This window comes from Macaca mulatta, chromosome 14, assembly GCF_049350105.2.
Source record: "Macaca mulatta isolate MMU2019108-1 chromosome 14, T2T-MMU8v2.0, whole genome shotgun sequence".
Lineage (NCBI taxonomy): Eukaryota > Metazoa > Chordata > Mammalia > Primates > Cercopithecidae > Macaca > Macaca mulatta.
Window position 1 is genome coordinate 123,677,694 of NC_133419.1, and position 19,042 is coordinate 123,696,735.

Sequence of the window (19,042 nt, forward strand, 5' to 3'; positions counted from 1 at the left end):
CACGCCCAGCCTAATTTAACTTTTAAGTGTTTGTTGAGGGTAAGACAGTTTCACAACAAAGTCCAGGTAAACCATACATTCTGTCCCTAGACTGGAACTTCTTACCTACCAGGATAATCCTTTTAACAGATTTATGGTTAAGAGAAAACTGGGAACATTTATGTTGACTGGTCACTATAGTGCTGGCCCTAAAACAGAAGCCCCGTAAAAGTAGGGATTTGAGAAGTTTACCGAATTTCATTAGGTCTCTCTTCTTCCTCATATCTTTCTTTGTCTTTCCTTCGGATTAGCAGCCACACCAAGAGGAAAATCAGCAGGGCTCCAGCCACTATGCCTGTCACTGCTCCTGCAACCATGCCGATGCTTTGTACATCTATTTTCTCAGAAGCAAAAGCACAAGTAAAACCAAACATAAGCTAGGAAATACATGAACTCAAAAAAAAAAAAAAACCAAAAAAAAAAAAACATAAGCTCTGGACAGAATGAGTATTTCCAGGTCTTTTTTTTTTTTTTCTGAGACAGAGTTTTGGTCTTGTTGCCCAGGCTGGGATGCAATGGCACTATCGTGGCTTGGCGCGATCTCGGCTCACCGCAACCTCCACCTCCTAGATTCAAGTGATTCTCCTGCCTCAACCTCTTGAGTAGCTGGGATTACAGGCATGCACCACCTGGCTAGTTTTGTATTTTTAGTAGAGACGATGTTTCTCTATGTTGGTCAGGCTGGTCGCAAACTCCCGACCTCAGGTGATCTGCCCGCCTCAGCCTCCCAAAGTGCTGAGATTACAGGCGTGAGCCACCGCGCCGGCCTCCAGGTCTTTATCTTCCTGAATAGTACTGCATTACCCTCTATTATTGTATGACCAGCCCTCTTGATATATTTGCTGTTGTAGTTACTGAATCACACAGACTTCGCCAGCAAGTGACCAGGTTTTTTTTTGTTTTGTTTTTTTGTTTGTTTTTTGTTTGTTTGTTTTTTGAGACGGAGCCTCACTCTGTCCCCCAGGCTGAAGTGAGTGACTCGATCTCAGCGCACTACAAGCTCCACTTCCCGGGCTCACTCCATTCTCCTGCCTCAACCTCCCAAGTAGCTGGGACTACAGGCGCCCACCACCACGCCCGGCTAATTTTTTTCTATTTTTGGTAGAGATGGGGTTTCACCGTGTTAGCCAAGTTGGTCTCGGTCTCCTGACCTCGTGATCCGCCCGCCTCTGGCCTCCCAAAGTGTTGGGATTACAGGAGTGAGCCAGCGTGCCCGACCAAGTGGCCATGCTTTAGTGAGTAAGTCTGGGTGGGTTCAGATGATAAAACTGGGCTAGGAGAGTAATCGTATCATGTCTGAAGATTTGTCAGCCTTAATAGGATAGCATTTGGGCATTCCTCTGGCTCTGCCGACTTACCCTGTTTTCTCCCACCAGTCATATAAAAGGGAATGTAAGAAAAATTTTTTGGCCAGGCACAGTGCCTCACGCCTGTAATCCCAGCACTTCGGGAGGCTGATGTGGGCGGATCACTTGAGGTCAGGAGTTCGAGACTGGCCTGGCCAACACGGCAAAACCGCGTCTCTACTAAAAATACAAAAATTATTTGGGCATCGTGGCACAAGCCTATAATCCCAGCTACTCGGGAGGCTGAGGCAGAAGAATCGCTTGAACCTGGGAGGCAGAGGTGGTAGTGAGCTGAAATCATGCTACTGTACTCCAGCAAGACTCTGTCTCAAAAAAAAAAAATTTTTTTTGAGTAGAATAAAAGTTGATTTTTAAAAAAGGAATATAACCTATAATGTTAGACTCTGGAATTTGACATTGGATCCTAGAATTTCAGAAGTTAAGGTAAATACGATTTGTAGTTTAGTAATACACACTCTTTCATATACCAAATATTTATTTCAGTGCCTACCCTGAGCCAGGCACAGTTGCAGGCATTGTTGAAGACCGGCAACTTTTTGCGTTTGTGGAGTTTTCATTCCAGAAGGGGAAAACAGATAAACAAGTAAATAAAGATGATTTCAGATAATGGATAAATTCCATGAAGGCAAAATTGGATGAGTGAATTTTAGAGGGGTTATGGAGGGATACCACTTAAGTTTGGGTAATCAAGACTTTGAGGAGGTGACATTTGAGTTGTGGCATACATGATATAATGGGTGATCTTGTGATTATCCAGGGACAGCGCATTCCAGGCAGAAAATAACAAGCACAATTAATGTGAGTGGGTCTGGAGCATAGTGAGCAAGGAAGAGTAGAGGGAGGTGAGGTCACAGAGACAGGAAAGGACCAGCCCACACAGGCCATGGCAAAGATTTTAATGTGTGAGGAATAAAAGTAACACAATCCAAATTGTATCTGAGACAGTACACCATGGCTGCTCTAGGGAAAATAAATAGTGGAGAAGTAGGAAAGAAAGCAGGGACATTGGCTAGGAGGCTTATAATAGTGCAGGCTAAAGATGATGATGGCTTAGGCTAGGATGAAAGTAACGTATATAGAAACAAGTACATGGATGTTGCCTATATTTTAGAAGTATAACCAACAGAATTTGCTATTTATTCTTTTTTTTTTTTTTTTTTGAAACGGAGTTTCGCTCTTGTTGCCCAGGCTAGAGTGCAGTGGCGCGATCTCGGCTCACTGCAAGTTCCGCATCCCAGATTCAAGTGATTTTCCTGCCTCAGTTTCCTGAGTAGCTGGGATTACAGGCGTGCACCACCATGGCCAGCTAATTATTATACTTTTAGTAGAGACAGGGTTTCACCATGTCAGCCAGGCTGGTTTCAAACTCCTAACCTCAGGTGATCCACCTGCCTTGGCCTCCCAAAGTGCTGGGATTTCATGTGTGAACCGCTGCATCCAGCCTATTTATTCTTATTAAAACAAAATGATATAATTATTTATTTAATTTTAAGGCGGAGTTTCGCTCTTGTTGCCCAGGCTGGAGTGCAATGGCATGATCTTGGCTCGCCACAACCTCTGCCTCCCAGGTTCAAGCGATTCTCCTGCCTCAGCCTTCCAAATAGCTGGGATTACAGGCATGCGCCACCATGCCTGGCTAATTTTGTATTTTTAGTAGAGACGGGATTTCTCCATGTTGGTCAGGCTGGTCTCAAACTCCTGACCTCAGGTGGTCCGCCCGCCTCCATCAAAGCACGTTGGAGTTACAGTCGTGAGTCACATGCCCAGCCAAAATTTTATTTTTTAAAGAAATTGGACTTTGGATATTTTTATTTAAGGTCTCAAAGGAATGGAGTTATTTTACCTGAGTAATTTCAAATAGAGAATGCTGTTTTCCCCACTGCCCCAGCTCCAGGACATATAATCTAGATGGATTATCTGTTAATGGAAATTTAGGTCGCTTTCAATTTTTCACAATTGAAAATAATATATCTCTGGGTGCTGTGGCTCATGCCTGTAATCCCAGCACTTTGGGAAGCTGCGGCGGATGGATCACTTGATGCCAGGAGTTCGAGACCAGCCTGGCCAACATGGCAAGACCCTGTCTCTACTGAAAATACAAAAATCAGCTGGGCGTGGGGCGCGGGCCTGTAATCCCAGCTGCTCAGGAGGCTGAGGCAGGAGAAGCTCTTGAACCTGGGAGGCGGAGGTTGCAGTGAGCCAAGATCGCACCATTGCACTCCAGCCTGTGCAACAAGAGTGAAACTCCGTCTCAAAAAAAAAAAAAGAAAAAAATATATATATCATTATTTTCCATATGTATTTGGACACTTGGGGCATGTATCTAAAAGATAAATTCACAGAAATATTGCTGGATAAAATGGAATGCACTTTTGCATCTGAAATAAAATGAATGACTAATTGTATAGTTATACAATGAAATACCCTAAAACAATGAAAAATAACATACTGTAGCTATAGGCAACAACAATGATGAGTCTCAAAAATATAATAGGGAATGAAAGAAACCAGACACAATGGAATGATTCCATTTATTTAAAGTTTTGAGATAGGAAAAGTAATCCATAAAGTTAGAAACCTGGATTATGGAGAGGTAGCAGGAGTTAGAAACAGGTTCTTTTTTTTTGAGGCAGAGTCTCACTCTGTTGCCCAGGCTGGAATGCAGTGGCACAATCTCGGCTCACTGCAACTTCTGTCTCCCAGATTCAAGTGATTTTCCTACCTCAGCCTCCCGAGTAGCTGGGATTACAGGTGTGCACCACCTTGCCCGGCTAAGTTTTGTATTTTTAGTAGAGCTGGGGTTTTGGCATGTTGGTCAGGCTGGTCTCAAACTCCTGACCTCATGTGATGCGCCCAGCTTGGCCTGCCAGAGTGCTGGGATTACAGGCATGAGCCACCGTGCCTGGCCAGAAACAGGTTCTTAATCATGATACTGGTTACACAGTTACCTTCGCTTTTGAAAATCTATCAAGTTACCGGCCGGGCGCTATGGCTCACACCTGTAATCCCCGCACTTTGGGAGGCTGAGGTGGGCAGATCACCTGAGGTCAGGAGTTCAAGACCAGCCTGACCAACATGGAAAAACCCCATCTCTACTAAAAATACAAAATTAGCTGGGCGTAGTGGCGCAAGCACTACTCGGAAGGCTGAGGCAGAAGAATCACTTGAACCCGGAAGGTGAAGGTTGCGGTGAGCCCAGATTGTGCCATTGCACTCCAGCCTGGGCAACAAGAGCGAAACTCCCATCTCAAAAAAAAAAAGGAAAAAAGAAAATCTATCAAGTTGTACTCTTATCCTCCTTCTTTGTATAAGTTTTACTTTAATGTATTTTACCCCTCAGAAATCTATAGATAAAGCTAAATTGTGCTCCCAATGTTAGTCAAAAATGTAAAAGAACATGTTTCCTCATAACCTTTCTAATATCGATTCTACAGTTTTTATATTTACTAAACTGATAGCTTAAAATTAAAAGGGTGGGCTGGGCGCGGTGGCTCAAGCCTGTAATCCCAGCACTTTGGGAGGCCGAGGCGGGTGGATCACGAGGTCAGGAGATCGAGACTATCCTGGCTAACATGGTGAAACCCCGTCTCTACTAAAAATACAAAAAACTAGCCGGGCGTGGTGGCGGGCGCCTGTAGTCTCAGCTACTTGGGAGGCTGAGGCGGGAGAATGGCGTGAACCCGGGAGGCGGAGCTTGCAGTGAGCCGAGATCACGCCACTGCACTCCAGCCTGGGAGACACAGCGAGACTCCGTCTCAAAAAAAAAAAAAAAAAAAAAAAAATTGGTGATTTTTTTTCTCAACCTAGTGGGGAAAAAAAGGATTTTGGGGGGCCTCTTTATTTATGTTTATTGACCATTTTTTATTTCTTTTCCCAAAAACTGCGTGTTACTTTTTTTTTGTTTTGTTTTTGAGACGGAGTCTCTCTCTGTCACCTAGGCTGGAGTGCAGGGGCCTGATCTCAGCTCATTGCAACCTCTGCCTCCTGGGGTCAAGTGATTCTCCTACCTCAGCCTCCCGAGTAGCTGGGATTACAGGCGCACGCCACCATGCCCAGCTAATTTTTTGTATTTTTAGTAAAGATGGGGTTTCACCATGCTGGCCAGGCTGGTCTTGAACTCCTGACCTCATGATCCACCCGCCTCGACCCGCCAAAGTGCTGGGATTACAGGTGTGAGCCATCACGCCTGGCCTGACTGTTGTGTTTTTAAGAAAAGTTATCTGAAACTTGGAAATAGACAAAAGAAGTACAGAGCTTAGTAATATACAACTCTGTAAGGGCAACTTGTAGATCTCTGTCTAGTAGAGATGGAAATAATTTCTCTACCAGTTAAACAGATGACCTCAGGAATTATAGTCTGCAACTTTGTAGCTCGATGTCTAATCCAGCAAGCTGTTAATAATAATAATAGCTAGTGTTACTGAACACCCACAATGTGTCAAGCCCTGTTCCTAGGCTTGACTGGTATTGGATGATCTGCCTCTGAATTGGCTCATTCCCATGGCTGTTGGCTGGAGGCCTCAGTTTCCTTGCTTAAAATAAAACATAAAACATGGGCCTCTGGCTGGGCGCGGTGGCTCACACCTGTAATCCCAGCACTTTGGGAGGCTGAGGCGGGCGGATCACAGGGTCAGGAGATCCAGACTATCCTGGCTAACATGGTGAAACCCCGTCTCTACTAAAAATACAAAAAATTAGCCAGGCGTGGTGGTGGGTGCCTGTAGTCCCAGCTACTCGGGAGGCTGAGGCAGGAGAATGGTGTGAACCCAGGAGGCGGAGCTTGCAGTGAGCCGAGATCGCGCCACTGCACTCCAGCCTGGGTGAAAGAGTGAGACTCCGTCTGAAAAAAACTAAACAAAACAACAAAACAAAAAAAGTGGGCCTCTATATAAGGCTCTTAAAGCAGCTGGCTTCCCATAAAGTGAGTGATCTAGGAGAGGATCTGAGTGATCTGAGATCTAAGAGATCTAACATCTAAGAAAGCGAGCTGCAGTGCTTTTGCAGATGCAGCATACCATCACTTCTGCTGTATTATATTCATCAGAAATGCGTCACTAAGTTCAGATCATACTCAAGGGGAGAATGAAGGTGTACCTCTTTTTTTTTTTTTTTTTTTGGAGATGGAGTTTCGCTCTTGTTGCCCAGCCTGGAGTGCAGCGGTGCAATCTAGGCTCACTGCAACCTCCACCTCCTGGGTTCAAGCGATTCTCCTGCCTCAGCCTCCCAAGTAGCTGGGATTACAGGCATGTGCCACCACGCCCAGCTAATCTTCTGTTTTTAGTAGAGATGGGGTTTCACCATGTTGGTCAGCCTGGTCTCGAACTCCTGACTTCAAGTTATCTGCCCACCTTGGCCTCCGAAAGTGTTGGGATTACAGGTGTGAGCCACTGCACCTGGACAAAGGTATACCTCTTGAAGGGAGAAGTAGCAAATAATTACATAGATATATTTTTTAAACCACCAGAGTGCAAAATCTAATAAGCAGAGTATATAAATACATAATAAAGAACTCTTTCAAATCATTGAAAAAACAGCTAAACCAAAATGGGCACAGAATGTTGAATTATAACTTTGAAAACAGTAAAATATTGATTCTGACAAAGGTTTTATTTAATTTATTAATAAGGGGGTGCTGGGTGTAGTGTCTCATGCCTGTAATCCCAGCACTTTGGGAGGCCGAGGTAGGTGACTCACGAGGTCAGTAGTTCAAGACCAGCCTGGCCAACATAGTGAAACCCCGTCTCTACTAAAAATACAAGAATTAGCCAGGTGTGGTGGCATGTGCCTGTAGTCCCAGCTACTCGGGAGGCTGAAGCTGGAGAATCGCTTGAACCTGGGAGGTGGAGGTGGCAGTGAGCCAATACCACGCCATTGTATTCCAGCCTGGGTGACAGAGTGAGACTCCGTCTCAAAAAAAAAAAAAAAAGAGGGTGGAGGCTAGGAAAATTTTAAAAGTGGTCCAAAGAGCATTTGAGAAATTAGAGACAATTTAACAAAGATGTTATGAAGACAATTTAACAAAGATTAATACCCACGCCCTGCCTCCTTTTATCTTTCAACTTGGTTTATCCTGTCTTTTTTCAAGACTCAATCTCTAGATTATAAGCCTGGCATACTATTTATTGCGCCAAATAAATGTTAACACTGCAAGCATGGCTTGTGGCTGTAGGATTCTGTTCAGAAGTCTAAAGTTACTACATTGATTAAGGAGAAATAATAATAATAGCTAATGTTATCAAATACCCACTGTATGTCAAGCTCTGTTCCTAGGCAGTTGTAAATAAATGTGTTCATTTATTAACTTTTCAGAAAAACTCTAAGAGGCCAGGTGCCATTGCGCATGCCTGTAATCCCAGCACTCTGGGAGGTGAAGAAGGGTGGATCGCCTAAGTCCAGGAGTTCGAGACCAGCCTGGCCAACATGGCGAAACCCTGTCTCTACAAAAATACAAAAATTAGCCAGGTGTGGTGGCGTGTGCCTGTAATTCCAGCTACTCGGGAGGTGGAGGCAGGAGAGTCACTTGAACCCGGGAGGCAGAGGCTGCAGTGAGCCAAGATTGCGCCACTGCACTCCAGCATGGGCGACAGAGCAAGACCCTGTCTCCAGAAAAAAAAAAAGAAAAAGAAAAACTCTATGAGATAGTTAACTATTATTCTCCTTTATAGATTGGAAAATATGCCTAAGGTACTACAGAGTTAGTGATAGCTGTGATTGAAATCCAGGCAGTTATCTGAATCCACAGCTAAAGGTCTTGAGTCACCTGCTACTATCTCTCATCTGTACTTGAGGCAAATCAAATGCTTGATTATAACACGTGTACACACGTGTGTGGGCACGTGCACATGCATGTATGGACTCATGAATACTCTGTGGAGAGGAGAAATCTTATCTGCTTGCCTAGAATCGTAGGTGGCATATAACTAGCTTGGCGGTTTTGTTTGTTTTTGTTTTTAGGAATGGTGTTTATAACTCCCCTAGATATAGTGAATTTCTTTAGGGAGCTGGTTAATTCACATATTTGTAAATACAGTCAACTGGTGTTTTCTTTTGTTTTGTTTTGTTTTTTCTTTTTGTTGGATGTCCAGGCTGGAGTACAATGGCACCATCTCGGCTCACTGCAACCTCCGCGTCTCAGGTTAAAGCGATTCTCCTGCCTCAGCCTCCCGAGTAGCTGGGATTACAGGTGTGCGCCACCACACTCGGCTAATTTTTTGTATCTTTTAGTAGAGATGGGGTTTCACCATGTTGGTCAGGCTGGTCTTAAACTCCTGACCTTGTGATCCGCCTGCCTCGGCCTCCCAAAGTGCTGGGATTACAGGCGTGAGCCGCCACGCCTGGCTGGTTTTTTTTTTTTTTTTTTTTTGAGAGGCAGTCTCGATCTGTCGCCCAGACTGGAGTGCAGTGGCATGATCTTGGCTCACTGCAACCTCCGCCTCCCAGGTTCAGGCGATTTTCCTGCCTCAACCTCCTGAGTAGCTGAGATTATAGGCGCCCACCACCATACCCAGCTAATTTTTGTATTTTAGTAGAAACGGGGTTTCACCATGTTGGCCAGGCTGGTCTCGAACTCCTGACCTCAACAGATCTGCCCACTTGGGCCTCCCAAAGTGCTGGGATTACAGGCATGAGCCACTGTGCCTGACCAGTCAATTGTTAAGTGGAACTACTGAATTTCTTTTGGTGATAGCCATATCCTTCTGGAGATAAAGATTTTGACCTTAACCTTACTCTTACTCATGATTAGAATGTCTTAACATTGATCTACAATGCAAAACAAACAAAAAAATGAAACTAAAACCTCTTTGGATGCTTACACTGTACAGTTACTCGTACCACACAGCTTTCCTTCCCAGCTTCGTTGCCTGCTGTGCACTGGTAGAGTCCAGAGGAGGACATGGTAAGATTCTGCAGCAGAACTCGCCCAGGGTGGTTGTAGTCTGCACAAGCAGAAAGAATGACTGTAAATCCCTTTAGTGATGGTATCTGTATTTATTTTTTACTTTGTCACTGACCTGAGATTCTGTAATACTATTTGATAAGAATGAAATGATGGAAAAGATACGCTATGGGAACATGAGAATAAAGGTAAACATTTTTTTTAAGTTGCAGCACATCCTCAAAAGTTACAAAAGATTGTGACCATTTAAGGGATACTAAACATAATATTTAGATACAGTGGATGTATGTAGTACATTTCTTCTAATCTCTTTTACTGCTTTTACATGTCATTTGAGGAAAGGAAAGGCAGATTTTCTGTTCTAGTTAATGGATTTTAAAAATGGATGTTCAGGAGGTTCAGCAGGGTATTTCAGGTCACATAGTGAAATGCTGACAAAGCTGATTTAGAGCTCTTGGATAGAGGACTGTTTTGTTGGCTCAGTAGATTGGTAGGAAGATGACTTACCAATCCTAGATTTGGGAGGCAGACGTTCATCCTCTCCCTCCTTCTCCCGGATTCGCTGCCAGTAATACACAATGGGCTCTGTGCCAGAGGATGACTCACACTGCAAAGTCAGGTCACTTCCTTCTGTCAGCTCTCCTTCCAGCTCACACTTGGGCTTGGATGGTCTCACTGGCAACAACACCACCAAGCAAAAGTGTAACGATTCAAAGATCCCCAAACACCAGATTCAATGGAAAAACCAGATTTAATGGAAAAATTATGTCCTATTGAGTTGCTTCTCCAGCCATCCGTTTTGGTCAACTTTTGAGTGGGGATTCAACTAGCCTTGTTTTACACTACCCCCAGAAAAACATCCACCTCCATCCCCTAAGCACACATACCCCCAACTCCAGTGGTGCTGTTGTAATTTTTGGGTCAGAGGCTGCCTCATTACTTCTCAAAGAAGACACATTATTATTGGACATTTTAGGAAAGTTGAGCATGGTTTTGCTGATACAGCAGTGTATTAATTTGGAAGCAATTAAGTAGAACTTAGTAGCTCTTGCTGTCAAAAAACAGAAGTGAATTTGAATCATACCTGAGAGACTTAAATATGAAGATCCCACTTAAATATTAGAGAATATTTATGTTTTGTAATGGACAACTATGGAAAATTGCTCTTATATTTTCATTTTTTATTATGGCTGTAATACAGAAGATACGCCTTTCTTCCCAGGGAACTGGACGAGGTGACTTCTGAATGTATAATACAAAGTACTGAACATGAACTTTTGTACCACCGTGATGCATATGACTATCCCTCTTAGATACCTTAGAAATAAGCTGTAGACATTCACTTTGGCATGCTATCTTACCTAAGACTTTTAAGATGACATGGCTCCACACGTAGCGCCCTGAATTCTTAACCTTACAGGTGTACCGGCCCTCATCACTGGGCTTCAGAGGTTCAATCTGCAAGGAGGCGTCTCCTGCCAGGAAATTGGAAGCAAAGGCCACTCGGCCCTTCTGTTCCTCAGTCAAGTTATTGTAGACGTGACGACTGGAGTAAGTGATCACCTGTGGGATAGACCGAGGCAGAGTCAAGCAGTGTAACTCTCGGCCTGCCTTTCCTGATGGTGTGAAGAAGAGGAAAGGGAGTACTCCCAGTGGCACAAAATAGCCAAGCCTGGGACTAAGAGTCCAAGAGACCTCTGTTCTTTTTTTATTCTTATTTTTTTTGAGACAGAGTCTCACTCTGTTGCCCAGGCTGGCGTGCAGTGGCACGATCTCAGCTCACTGCAAGCTCTGCCTCCTGGGTTCATGCCATTCTCCTGTCTCAGCCTCTTGAGTAGCTGGGACTACAGGTTCCCACCACCACGCCCGGCTGATTTTTTTGTATTTTTAGTAGAGACAGGGTTTCACTGTGTTAGCCAGGATGGTCTCGATCTCCTGACCTTGTGATCCGCCCACCTCGGCCTCCCAAAGTGTTGGGATTACAGGCGTGAGCCACCGACAAGACCTCTGTTCTAAATAAAAGTTAAAAGTACAGTACTTTTGCCTAGGCCTTGCCTCTCCTTCCAAAAATAGTAACACTTCATATTTGTGAAGCATTTTTAGTTATAAAGTAATATTAAATGCTCAGAACCACTCCGTCTTACAGGTAAGGAATTTTAAGTTTGAGTTACATACTGAAGTTCACATAGCTAAGTCAAGGAAAGGAGGAAAATGTGCAAGTGTAGAGCTACGCGTATATTAGGCATAGACTTGTGAAAGGAAAATAAACCTCAGGACCCCTCGGGAAGCCAAAGGGAAGGTCAAGCTTGGAACTGTGCCTGGCAAACGTGCCTCCTGTTCTTTTTTTGTTTTTGTTTTTTTAAAGTATTTGAGAGACTTCTATGAGACAGGACTGTTTACTTGGTTTTATTTATTTATTTATTTTTGAGACAAAGTCTCGCTCTGTTGCCCAGGCTGGAGTGCAGTGGCGCAATCTTGGCTCACTGTAACCTCCGCTTCCCGGGTTCAAGCAGTTCTCCTGCCTCAGCCTCCTGAGGAGCTGGGATTACAGGTGTACACCACCATGCCCGGCTAACTTTTGTATTCTTGGTAGAGACAGGGTTTTACCATATTGGCCAGGCTGGTCTTGAACTCCTGACTTCAAGTGATCCACCCCACTTTGGCTTTCCAAAGTGCTGGGATTACAGGCATGAGCCACCACGCCTGGCCTGCCTTCCATTCTGTTCCTGAATAACAAATAAGATAGCTACAAAGATTAAAAAAAAAAAAAGCTTACAGTACTCCTGCACAATTTGCCCACAAGGAGACTGCTTGTGGACAAAGGACGGACAGAACTCACAGTTACCCCTCTGCACACATGAGATAAATGCATACCTGATTGCTTCCTTTGCCCTATTTCACTAAGCCGGACATATATATATATATATATATATTTTTTTTTTTTTTTTTTTTTAGACGGAGTCTCACTCTTGTCGCCCAGTCTGGAGTACAATGGCGCGATCCTGGCTCACTGCAACTTCTGCCTGCTGGGTTCAAGCAATTCTGCCTCAGCCTCCTGAGTAGCTGGGATTACAGATGCATGCCACCACGCCCTGCTCATTTTTGTATTTTTAGTAGAGCTGGGGTTTCACCTTGTTGGCCAGGCTGGTCTTGAACTGCTGACCTCAGATGATCTGCCTGCCTCAGCCTCTCAAAGTGCTGGGATTACAGGCGTGAGCCACTGCGCCTGGCCCTACTTTTTTATTGTAGTAGAGACGGGGTTTCACCATTTTGGTCAGGCTGGTCTCAAACTCCTGACCTCAGGTGATCCACCCTCCTCGGCTTCCCAAAGTGCTGGGATTACGGGTGTGAGCCATGGCGCCCGGCCAGCAAATCTCTTCTTTGGTTCAAGTGATTTATAATCAAGTGAGATTAACAAGGAAAGACATAAACAGAGAAAAAGAAATGATTTCTTTGAAATAGTATCAAGAAGAGTGTCCCAGAAAAGTTGGTGGCATTTGAGCTAAGCTTTGAGAGGCAAGGAGAAAAGGCCTGGAGGGAGCATTCCAGATACACAGAAGGGCACTAAAAAAGGCATGCAAGCATATGGGCGTCTCCCAGGCACATTTCAGCTGCAGTTGTTCCAAATCATTTCACTCAAGTCCTCGATCCTGCCCTCGATCACTTGATGCTCCGCAGCTCCTCAGATCCTTCCCTGAGAAGGTTCTCTCAATTAGATAAAACCTATGAACTCTGACCCAGAAAAAATTCACATATTGCAGATAATTCCATGAGGTTCCTAGCACTCAAGGGAAAGCCCTCTGCTTTAGGCACAGACAGGGAAGAGCTAGGATCACAGCCCTTCTCCTGGATGTGGTACTCGTTCTAAATGTTTGTGGGGGCCAGACGCAGTGGCTCACCCCTGTAATCCAAGCACTCTGGGAGACCAAGGCTGGTGGTTTGCTTGAGCCCAGGAGGCTGAGGTTACAGTGAGCCGAGACTGCACCACTGCACTCCGGCCTGGGTGACAGAATGAGACCCTGTCTCAAAAAATAAACAAAATTAAAAAAAAAAAGAAAAAATGTAACTGGGTGTGGTGGCTCACACCTGTAATTTCAGCATTTGGGAAGCCAAGGGAGGCAGATCACTTGAGGTCAGGAGTTCAAGACCAGCCTGGCCAACATGGTGAAACCCCGTCTCTACTAAAAAATACAAAAATTAGGTGGCCTGGCACGGTGGCTCACACCTGTAATCCCAGTCCTTTGAGAGGCTGAGGCGGACAGATCACCTGAAGTCGGGGGTTTGAGACCAGCCCAACCAACGTGGTGAAACCCTGTCTCTACTAAAAATACAAAATTAGCCGGGCATGGTGGCACATGCCTGTAATCCCAGCTACTGGGGAGGCTGAGGCAGGAGAATCACTTGAACCCGGGAGATGGAGGTTGCATTGAGCCAAGATCGTGGCATTGCACTCCAGCCTGGGCAACAAGAGCGAAACTCTTGTCTCAAAAAAAAAAAAAGAAGAGAAAAAAAAGAAAAAAATTAGGTGTGGTGGTGTGTGCCTGTAATCCCAGCTACTCAGGAGGCTGAGACAGCAGAATCACTTGAACCTGGGAGGCGGAGATTGCAGTGAGTGCAGATTATGCCACTGCACTCCAGCAACATAACAAGACTCCGTCTCAAAAAAAAATATGAAATAAATGTTTGTGGCTGGGTGCAGTGGCTCACACCTGTAATCCCCGTACTTTGGGAGGCCAAGGCGTGTGGATCACGAGGTCAAGAGATCGAGACCATCCTGGCCAACATGGTGAAACCTTATCTCTGCTAAAAATACAAAAATGAACTGGGTGTGGTGGCACACGCCTGTAGTCCCAGCTACTAAAGAGGCTGAGGCAGAAGAATCGCTGGAACCTGGGAGGCAGAGGTTCCAGTGAGCTGAGATCACGCCATGGCACTCCAGCCTAGGGATGGAGTGAGACTGTCTCAAAACAAAACAAAACAAATGTTTGTGGGGTGTTGGCCCAACATCCTGTTGTACTCCATAGGAAGGGTAGGTTTCTTTTCTTTTTTCTTTCTTTTTTTTTTTTTTTTGAGATGGCATTTCACTCTTTTTGCCCAGGCTGGAGTGCAATGGTGTGATCTTGGCTCATCACAACCTCCGCCTCCCGGGTTCAAATGATTCTCCTGCCTCAGCCTCCTGAGTAGCTGGGATTACAGGCATGTGCCACCGTGCCCGGCTGGAAGGGTAGGTTTCTTGGCAGGTGGTAGAGCTGCCTTAGTAATGCAGAATTGCTGGGATAGTTGGAAAAGAAGGAAATGCATTAACAACAGGAAAAAACTGGAAGCTCTAGAGTTTGTCTCCATTCAAAGACTGAAAGTAAGGGGGACTTAAACACCTGGAGATAAGGCAAGTAAGCTTGGAACACTTAATAGGTGCTCTATTAATGTTTCTCTTTCTTTCTGATTTGTCCGTATTTCCCCCAGATGCATAATCACCTACAATGAAGTCAGTTTGTATTTTCTAGGAGAATGAAGAGAGGCAAAACCTAGAAAACAGTGAAGCACTGGGTAATTTTTAGGAACTTTGGGGTTTTGTGGGCTTTGAGAGGTGGATGACCTTTTTGGCCTGAGGACTTTGGAATTTCTTTCTTGTTTATTTTATTTTATTTACTTATTTTTGAGATGGAGTTTCATTCTTGTTGCCCAGGCTGGAGTGCAGTGCCATAGTCTCCACTCACTGCAACCTCCGCCTCCTGGGTTCACGCGATTCTCCTGTCTCAGCCTCCCAAGTAGCTGGGATTACAGGCATGCACTGTCACACCAGCTAATTTTGCATTTTTAGTAGAGACGGGGTTTTACCACATTGGTCAGGCTGGTCTCGAAATCCTGACCTCAGGTGATCCACCTGCCTCAACTTCCCAAAGTGCTAGGATTCCAGGCATGAGCCATCGCGCCCAGCTGCTTGTTTATTTTAGTATTTGGGTTAGCATCCAGAGATGCCTTTGTCTTGAAATGTATATTTGAATTTGAAGAATCTTAGTAGCTGTGGTCCAAAGTAGAACCAGGCTGCTTTGGACTGCCAGAACAGTACAGCAAGCACTTTAAAACTGTTTTCAACAGACTCACATTAAGAAATACATTTTTCTGTCCCAGGGCTCATGCCTGTAATCCCAGCACTTTGGGAGGCCAAGGCAGGCAGATCACTTGAGGTCAGGAGTTCCAGACTAGCCTGGCCAACATGGTGAAACCCTGTCTCTACTAAAATTACAAAAATTAGCCGGGCGTGGTGGCGCACGCCTGTAGTCCCAGCTACTCAGATGACTGAGGCAGGAGAATTGCTTGAGCCCAGGAGACAAAGTTTGCAGTGAGCCAAGATCATGCCACTGCTTCAGTCAAAAAAAACAACGAAAAAAACCCATCTTTTTCTTAATGACACAGCATATACATATATAACTGAAACATAAGTTTCATGAGTATATGTGCAGTATGCTCTGATATTGTCTGGTCTGTGTTAAAAGAAAACAAAATGATCAGGCACAGTGGCTCACACCTGTAATCCCAGCACTTTGGGAGGCTGAGGTGGGCGGATCAAGAGGTCAGGAGATTGAGACCATCCTGGCTAACACAGCGAAACCCTGTCTCTACTAAAAAATAAAAAAAAAATTAGCCGAGTGTGGTGGCGGGCACCTGTAGTCCCAGTTACTTGGGAGGCTGAGGCAGGAGAATGGCGTGAACCCAGGAAGTGGAGCTTGCAGTGAGCTGATATCGCGCCACTGCACTCCAGCCTGGGTGACAGAGCAAGACTCCATCTCAAAAAAAAAAAAGAAAAGAAAAAACAAGGCTGGGCGCGGTGGCTCACGGCTGTAATCCCAGCACTTTGGGAGACCGAGGCGGGCAGATCACCTGAGGTCGGGAGTTCGAGACCAGCTTGACCAATATGGAGAAACCTGTCTCTATTAAAAATACAAAATTAGCCGGGCATGGTGGTGCATGCCTCTAATCCCAGCTACTCAGGAGGCTTAGGCAGGAGAACCCAGGAGGCAGAGGTTGCAGTGATCCAAGATTGCGCCATTGCACTCCAGCCTGGGCAACAAGAGCGAAACTCTGTCTCAAAAACAAAAACAAAATTTCTTATCATTTAGGATCCACTAATTGGTCGTGATACAGATTTTGAAAAAACGCTAGGCCGGGCGTGGTGGCTTACGCCTGTAATCCCAGCACTTTGGGAGGCCAAGGCGGGTGGATCACGAGGTCAGGAGATCGAGACCAGCCTGGCCAACATTGTGAAACCCCGTCTCTACTAAAATACAAAAAAAAAAAAAAAAAAAAAATTAGCTGGGCATGGTGGCGTGCACCTGTACTCCCAGGTACTCAGGAGGTGGAGGTTACCATGAGCCCAGATTGTGTCACTGCACTCCAGCCTGGCAAAAGAGCAAGACGCCATCTCAAAAAAAAAAAAAAAAAAAGAAAAAGAAAAAGAAAAAAAACTCTGCCAGGCCGCAGTGATTGGGATTGCTGTCTGGGAAGTCAAATGATCTCCAAATGGAAGCCTCTCCACCGACAGCTGTGTTCCTGGCTCTGATCACTTATCCTTTCTAAGCCTTAAGATCCTGGACTATAAATGGGGGTGCGTTACTTCATAGGATTTTTGTGGGAATGAGATAGTAAGCACTCAAGTGTAGCGTTATCATTTTTATTAACCCGGTTCTGGGTTCAAGAAGGCCCCTAAGGTTTTAAAAATTGTTCGGCCCAGTACCCAAAGAATACTAATCATTCTGTTCCCGGAAAGAGCTCATGGCCCAATAACGAGAAGCAGACAAACTAGGAAAGAAGGGAATTTATCACTGTAACCAGATACAGAGAGAATGCTGGAGATAATTCCACCGGACCAACTCAAAAGTGTACCATTTTCTTAGTGCTTATATAGGTTGGGGTTATGTGCCTGTGTGCAGTATAGCATTTGCCTAAGTCAGTAAGTAACTAATTTTGTTTCAACTAGAAGGTCAGAGGCCAAAAAAAATGCTTGCTAAGTTCGATTAAGCTGTGAGGGTCCCAGTATCTTCAAGGCCTATCTACTGTGGTACTGGAATGATTCTTTCTTTTTTTCTTTTTCTTTTTTTTTTTTTTTTGAGACAGAGTCTCATTCTGTTACCCAGGCTGGAGTGCAGTGGCGCTATCTTGGCTCACTGCAACCTTTGCTTCCTGCGTTTAAGCGATTCTCGTGCCTCAGCCTCCTGTGTAACTGGGACTACAGGCACATGCCACCACGTCCAGCTAATTTTTGTAGTTTTAGAAGAGACGGGGTTTCGCCAGGTTGGCCAGGCTGGTCTCAAACCCCTGACCTCAAGTGATCTGCCCACCTCAGTCTCCCAAAGTGCTGGGATTACAGGCGAGCCACCGTGCCCAGCTAGAGTGATTATTTCTATCTTATTTCATTTACTGCTTGGTCTGAAGAGCTGCCTTAGACTTTCCAATAAATCTATTCAGACAACTGCCTCTGTTACCTTGACTTGTCTCAGATTTCGTCAACCTAAGACGGCTTCTGGCACTAGGAAAGTGAGATTGTCTCCATTATTTTGACTTGCTCCAGGATAGGAAGAAGTCTATGCAAGTCTCCTACTGACCATGTTTCATTTCTAGCTTTGATGTCTGGGCACCAATTTCCCTAGGTTTAATTATTTGCTCAGTGTTAAGGCAGTGCTGTGGAAATTCGTCTGTGTAACTGGAGTGCTATGCATGCCTGTCTGTGTGACTGTCATGCAGGCCTGTCTGTTTGATTGTTAGGGAGAAATGGCCTGCCACAATTCCACACATTTATGTAGCAGAACTCTCCGGGCTGAAAATCTGTTTCCTAATCACCTGCGCGCACTGATGATGGCCTGGCCTTCTGAATGTTACACCTGTGCCAATGCAGTCTGGACCATACCTCACCTTTGACCCCTGCCCTCACATCTCTGAATCTCGTTGTCCCCAAATCTGATGTTTCTTGTTTCAGTGTCTCCTGATAGATCTCGGCTTTGATTATGCAGTTTTTTCCTTCTGAAATGCCTTTTCTCTTCTATTTTTGCCTCAGCGACACCTATACAAGGCCTCAAGATCAAGCTCCAGGACCACTTTTTGTATATAGTCTTTCTTGCCTCCTCAGTTAGAATGGTGACTCCCTGCTTCAACCTTTGGTGTTTGGGGCATACCTCTACCACAGTGCATAGTACATTCAGGTAGGTCTGACTCCATCTGCTTTTCCTCGCTTTCCCTAAAATCTTGTCTCCACACACACACACACAAAGACACACACATTATTATTGTTATTATTTTTTTTGAGACGGAGCCTCACTCTGTCGCCCAGGCTGGAGTGCAGTGGCACAATCTTGGCTCACTGCAACCTCCACCTCCCAGGTTCAAGCAATTCTTCTGCCTCAGCCTCCCGAGTAGCTGGAACTATAGGCACATACCACCACACCTGGCTAATTTTTGTATTTTTAGTAGAGACTGGGTTTCACCATATTGGCCAGGCTGGTCTTGAACTTCTGAGCTTGTGATCCGCCTGCCTTGGCCTCCCAAAGTGCTGGGATTACAGGCGTGAGCCACTGTGCCCGGCCACATTTTTTTTTTTCTTTTTTGAGACGGAGTCTCGCTCTTTTGCCCAGGCTGGAGTACAGTGACGCGATCTCAGCTCACTGCAACCTTCGCCTCCCGGGTTCAAGTGATTCTTCTGCTTCAGCCTCCCAAATAGCTGGAACTACAGCCCACCAGGCCCAGC

The 19,042-nt window shown here is 45.1% G+C and overlaps 1 protein-coding gene and 1 long non-coding RNA gene across 2 annotated transcripts in view; one reads left to right on the forward strand and one right to left on the reverse strand.

Annotated features, from left to right (window-relative positions):
- LOC144334481 (uncharacterized) overlaps nt 1–19,042 on the forward strand; it is a 35,557-nt gene that overhangs the window by 11,143 nt on the left and 5,372 nt on the right. The window contains exon 2 of the long non-coding RNA XR_013404357.1: nt 18,356–18,500. This is a non-coding gene — a long non-coding RNA (uncharacterized LOC144334481). The remainder of the gene's footprint in view (nt 1–18,355; nt 18,501–19,042) is intronic.
- The window catches only part of CLMP (CXADR like membrane protein), a 127,583-nt gene that overhangs the window by 4,975 nt on the left and 103,566 nt on the right, over nt 1–19,042 (reverse strand). Inside the window, exons 3-6 of the mRNA XM_001108111.5 lie at nt 10,665–10,866; nt 9,811–9,978; nt 9,221–9,343; nt 232–373 (exon numbers count right to left, since the gene is read on the reverse strand). Of these exons, the coding sequence (XP_001108111.1) occupies nt 232–373; nt 9,221–9,343; nt 9,811–9,978; nt 10,665–10,866 (635 nt within the window). The remainder of the gene's footprint in view (nt 1–231; nt 374–9,220; nt 9,344–9,810; nt 9,979–10,664; nt 10,867–19,042) is intronic.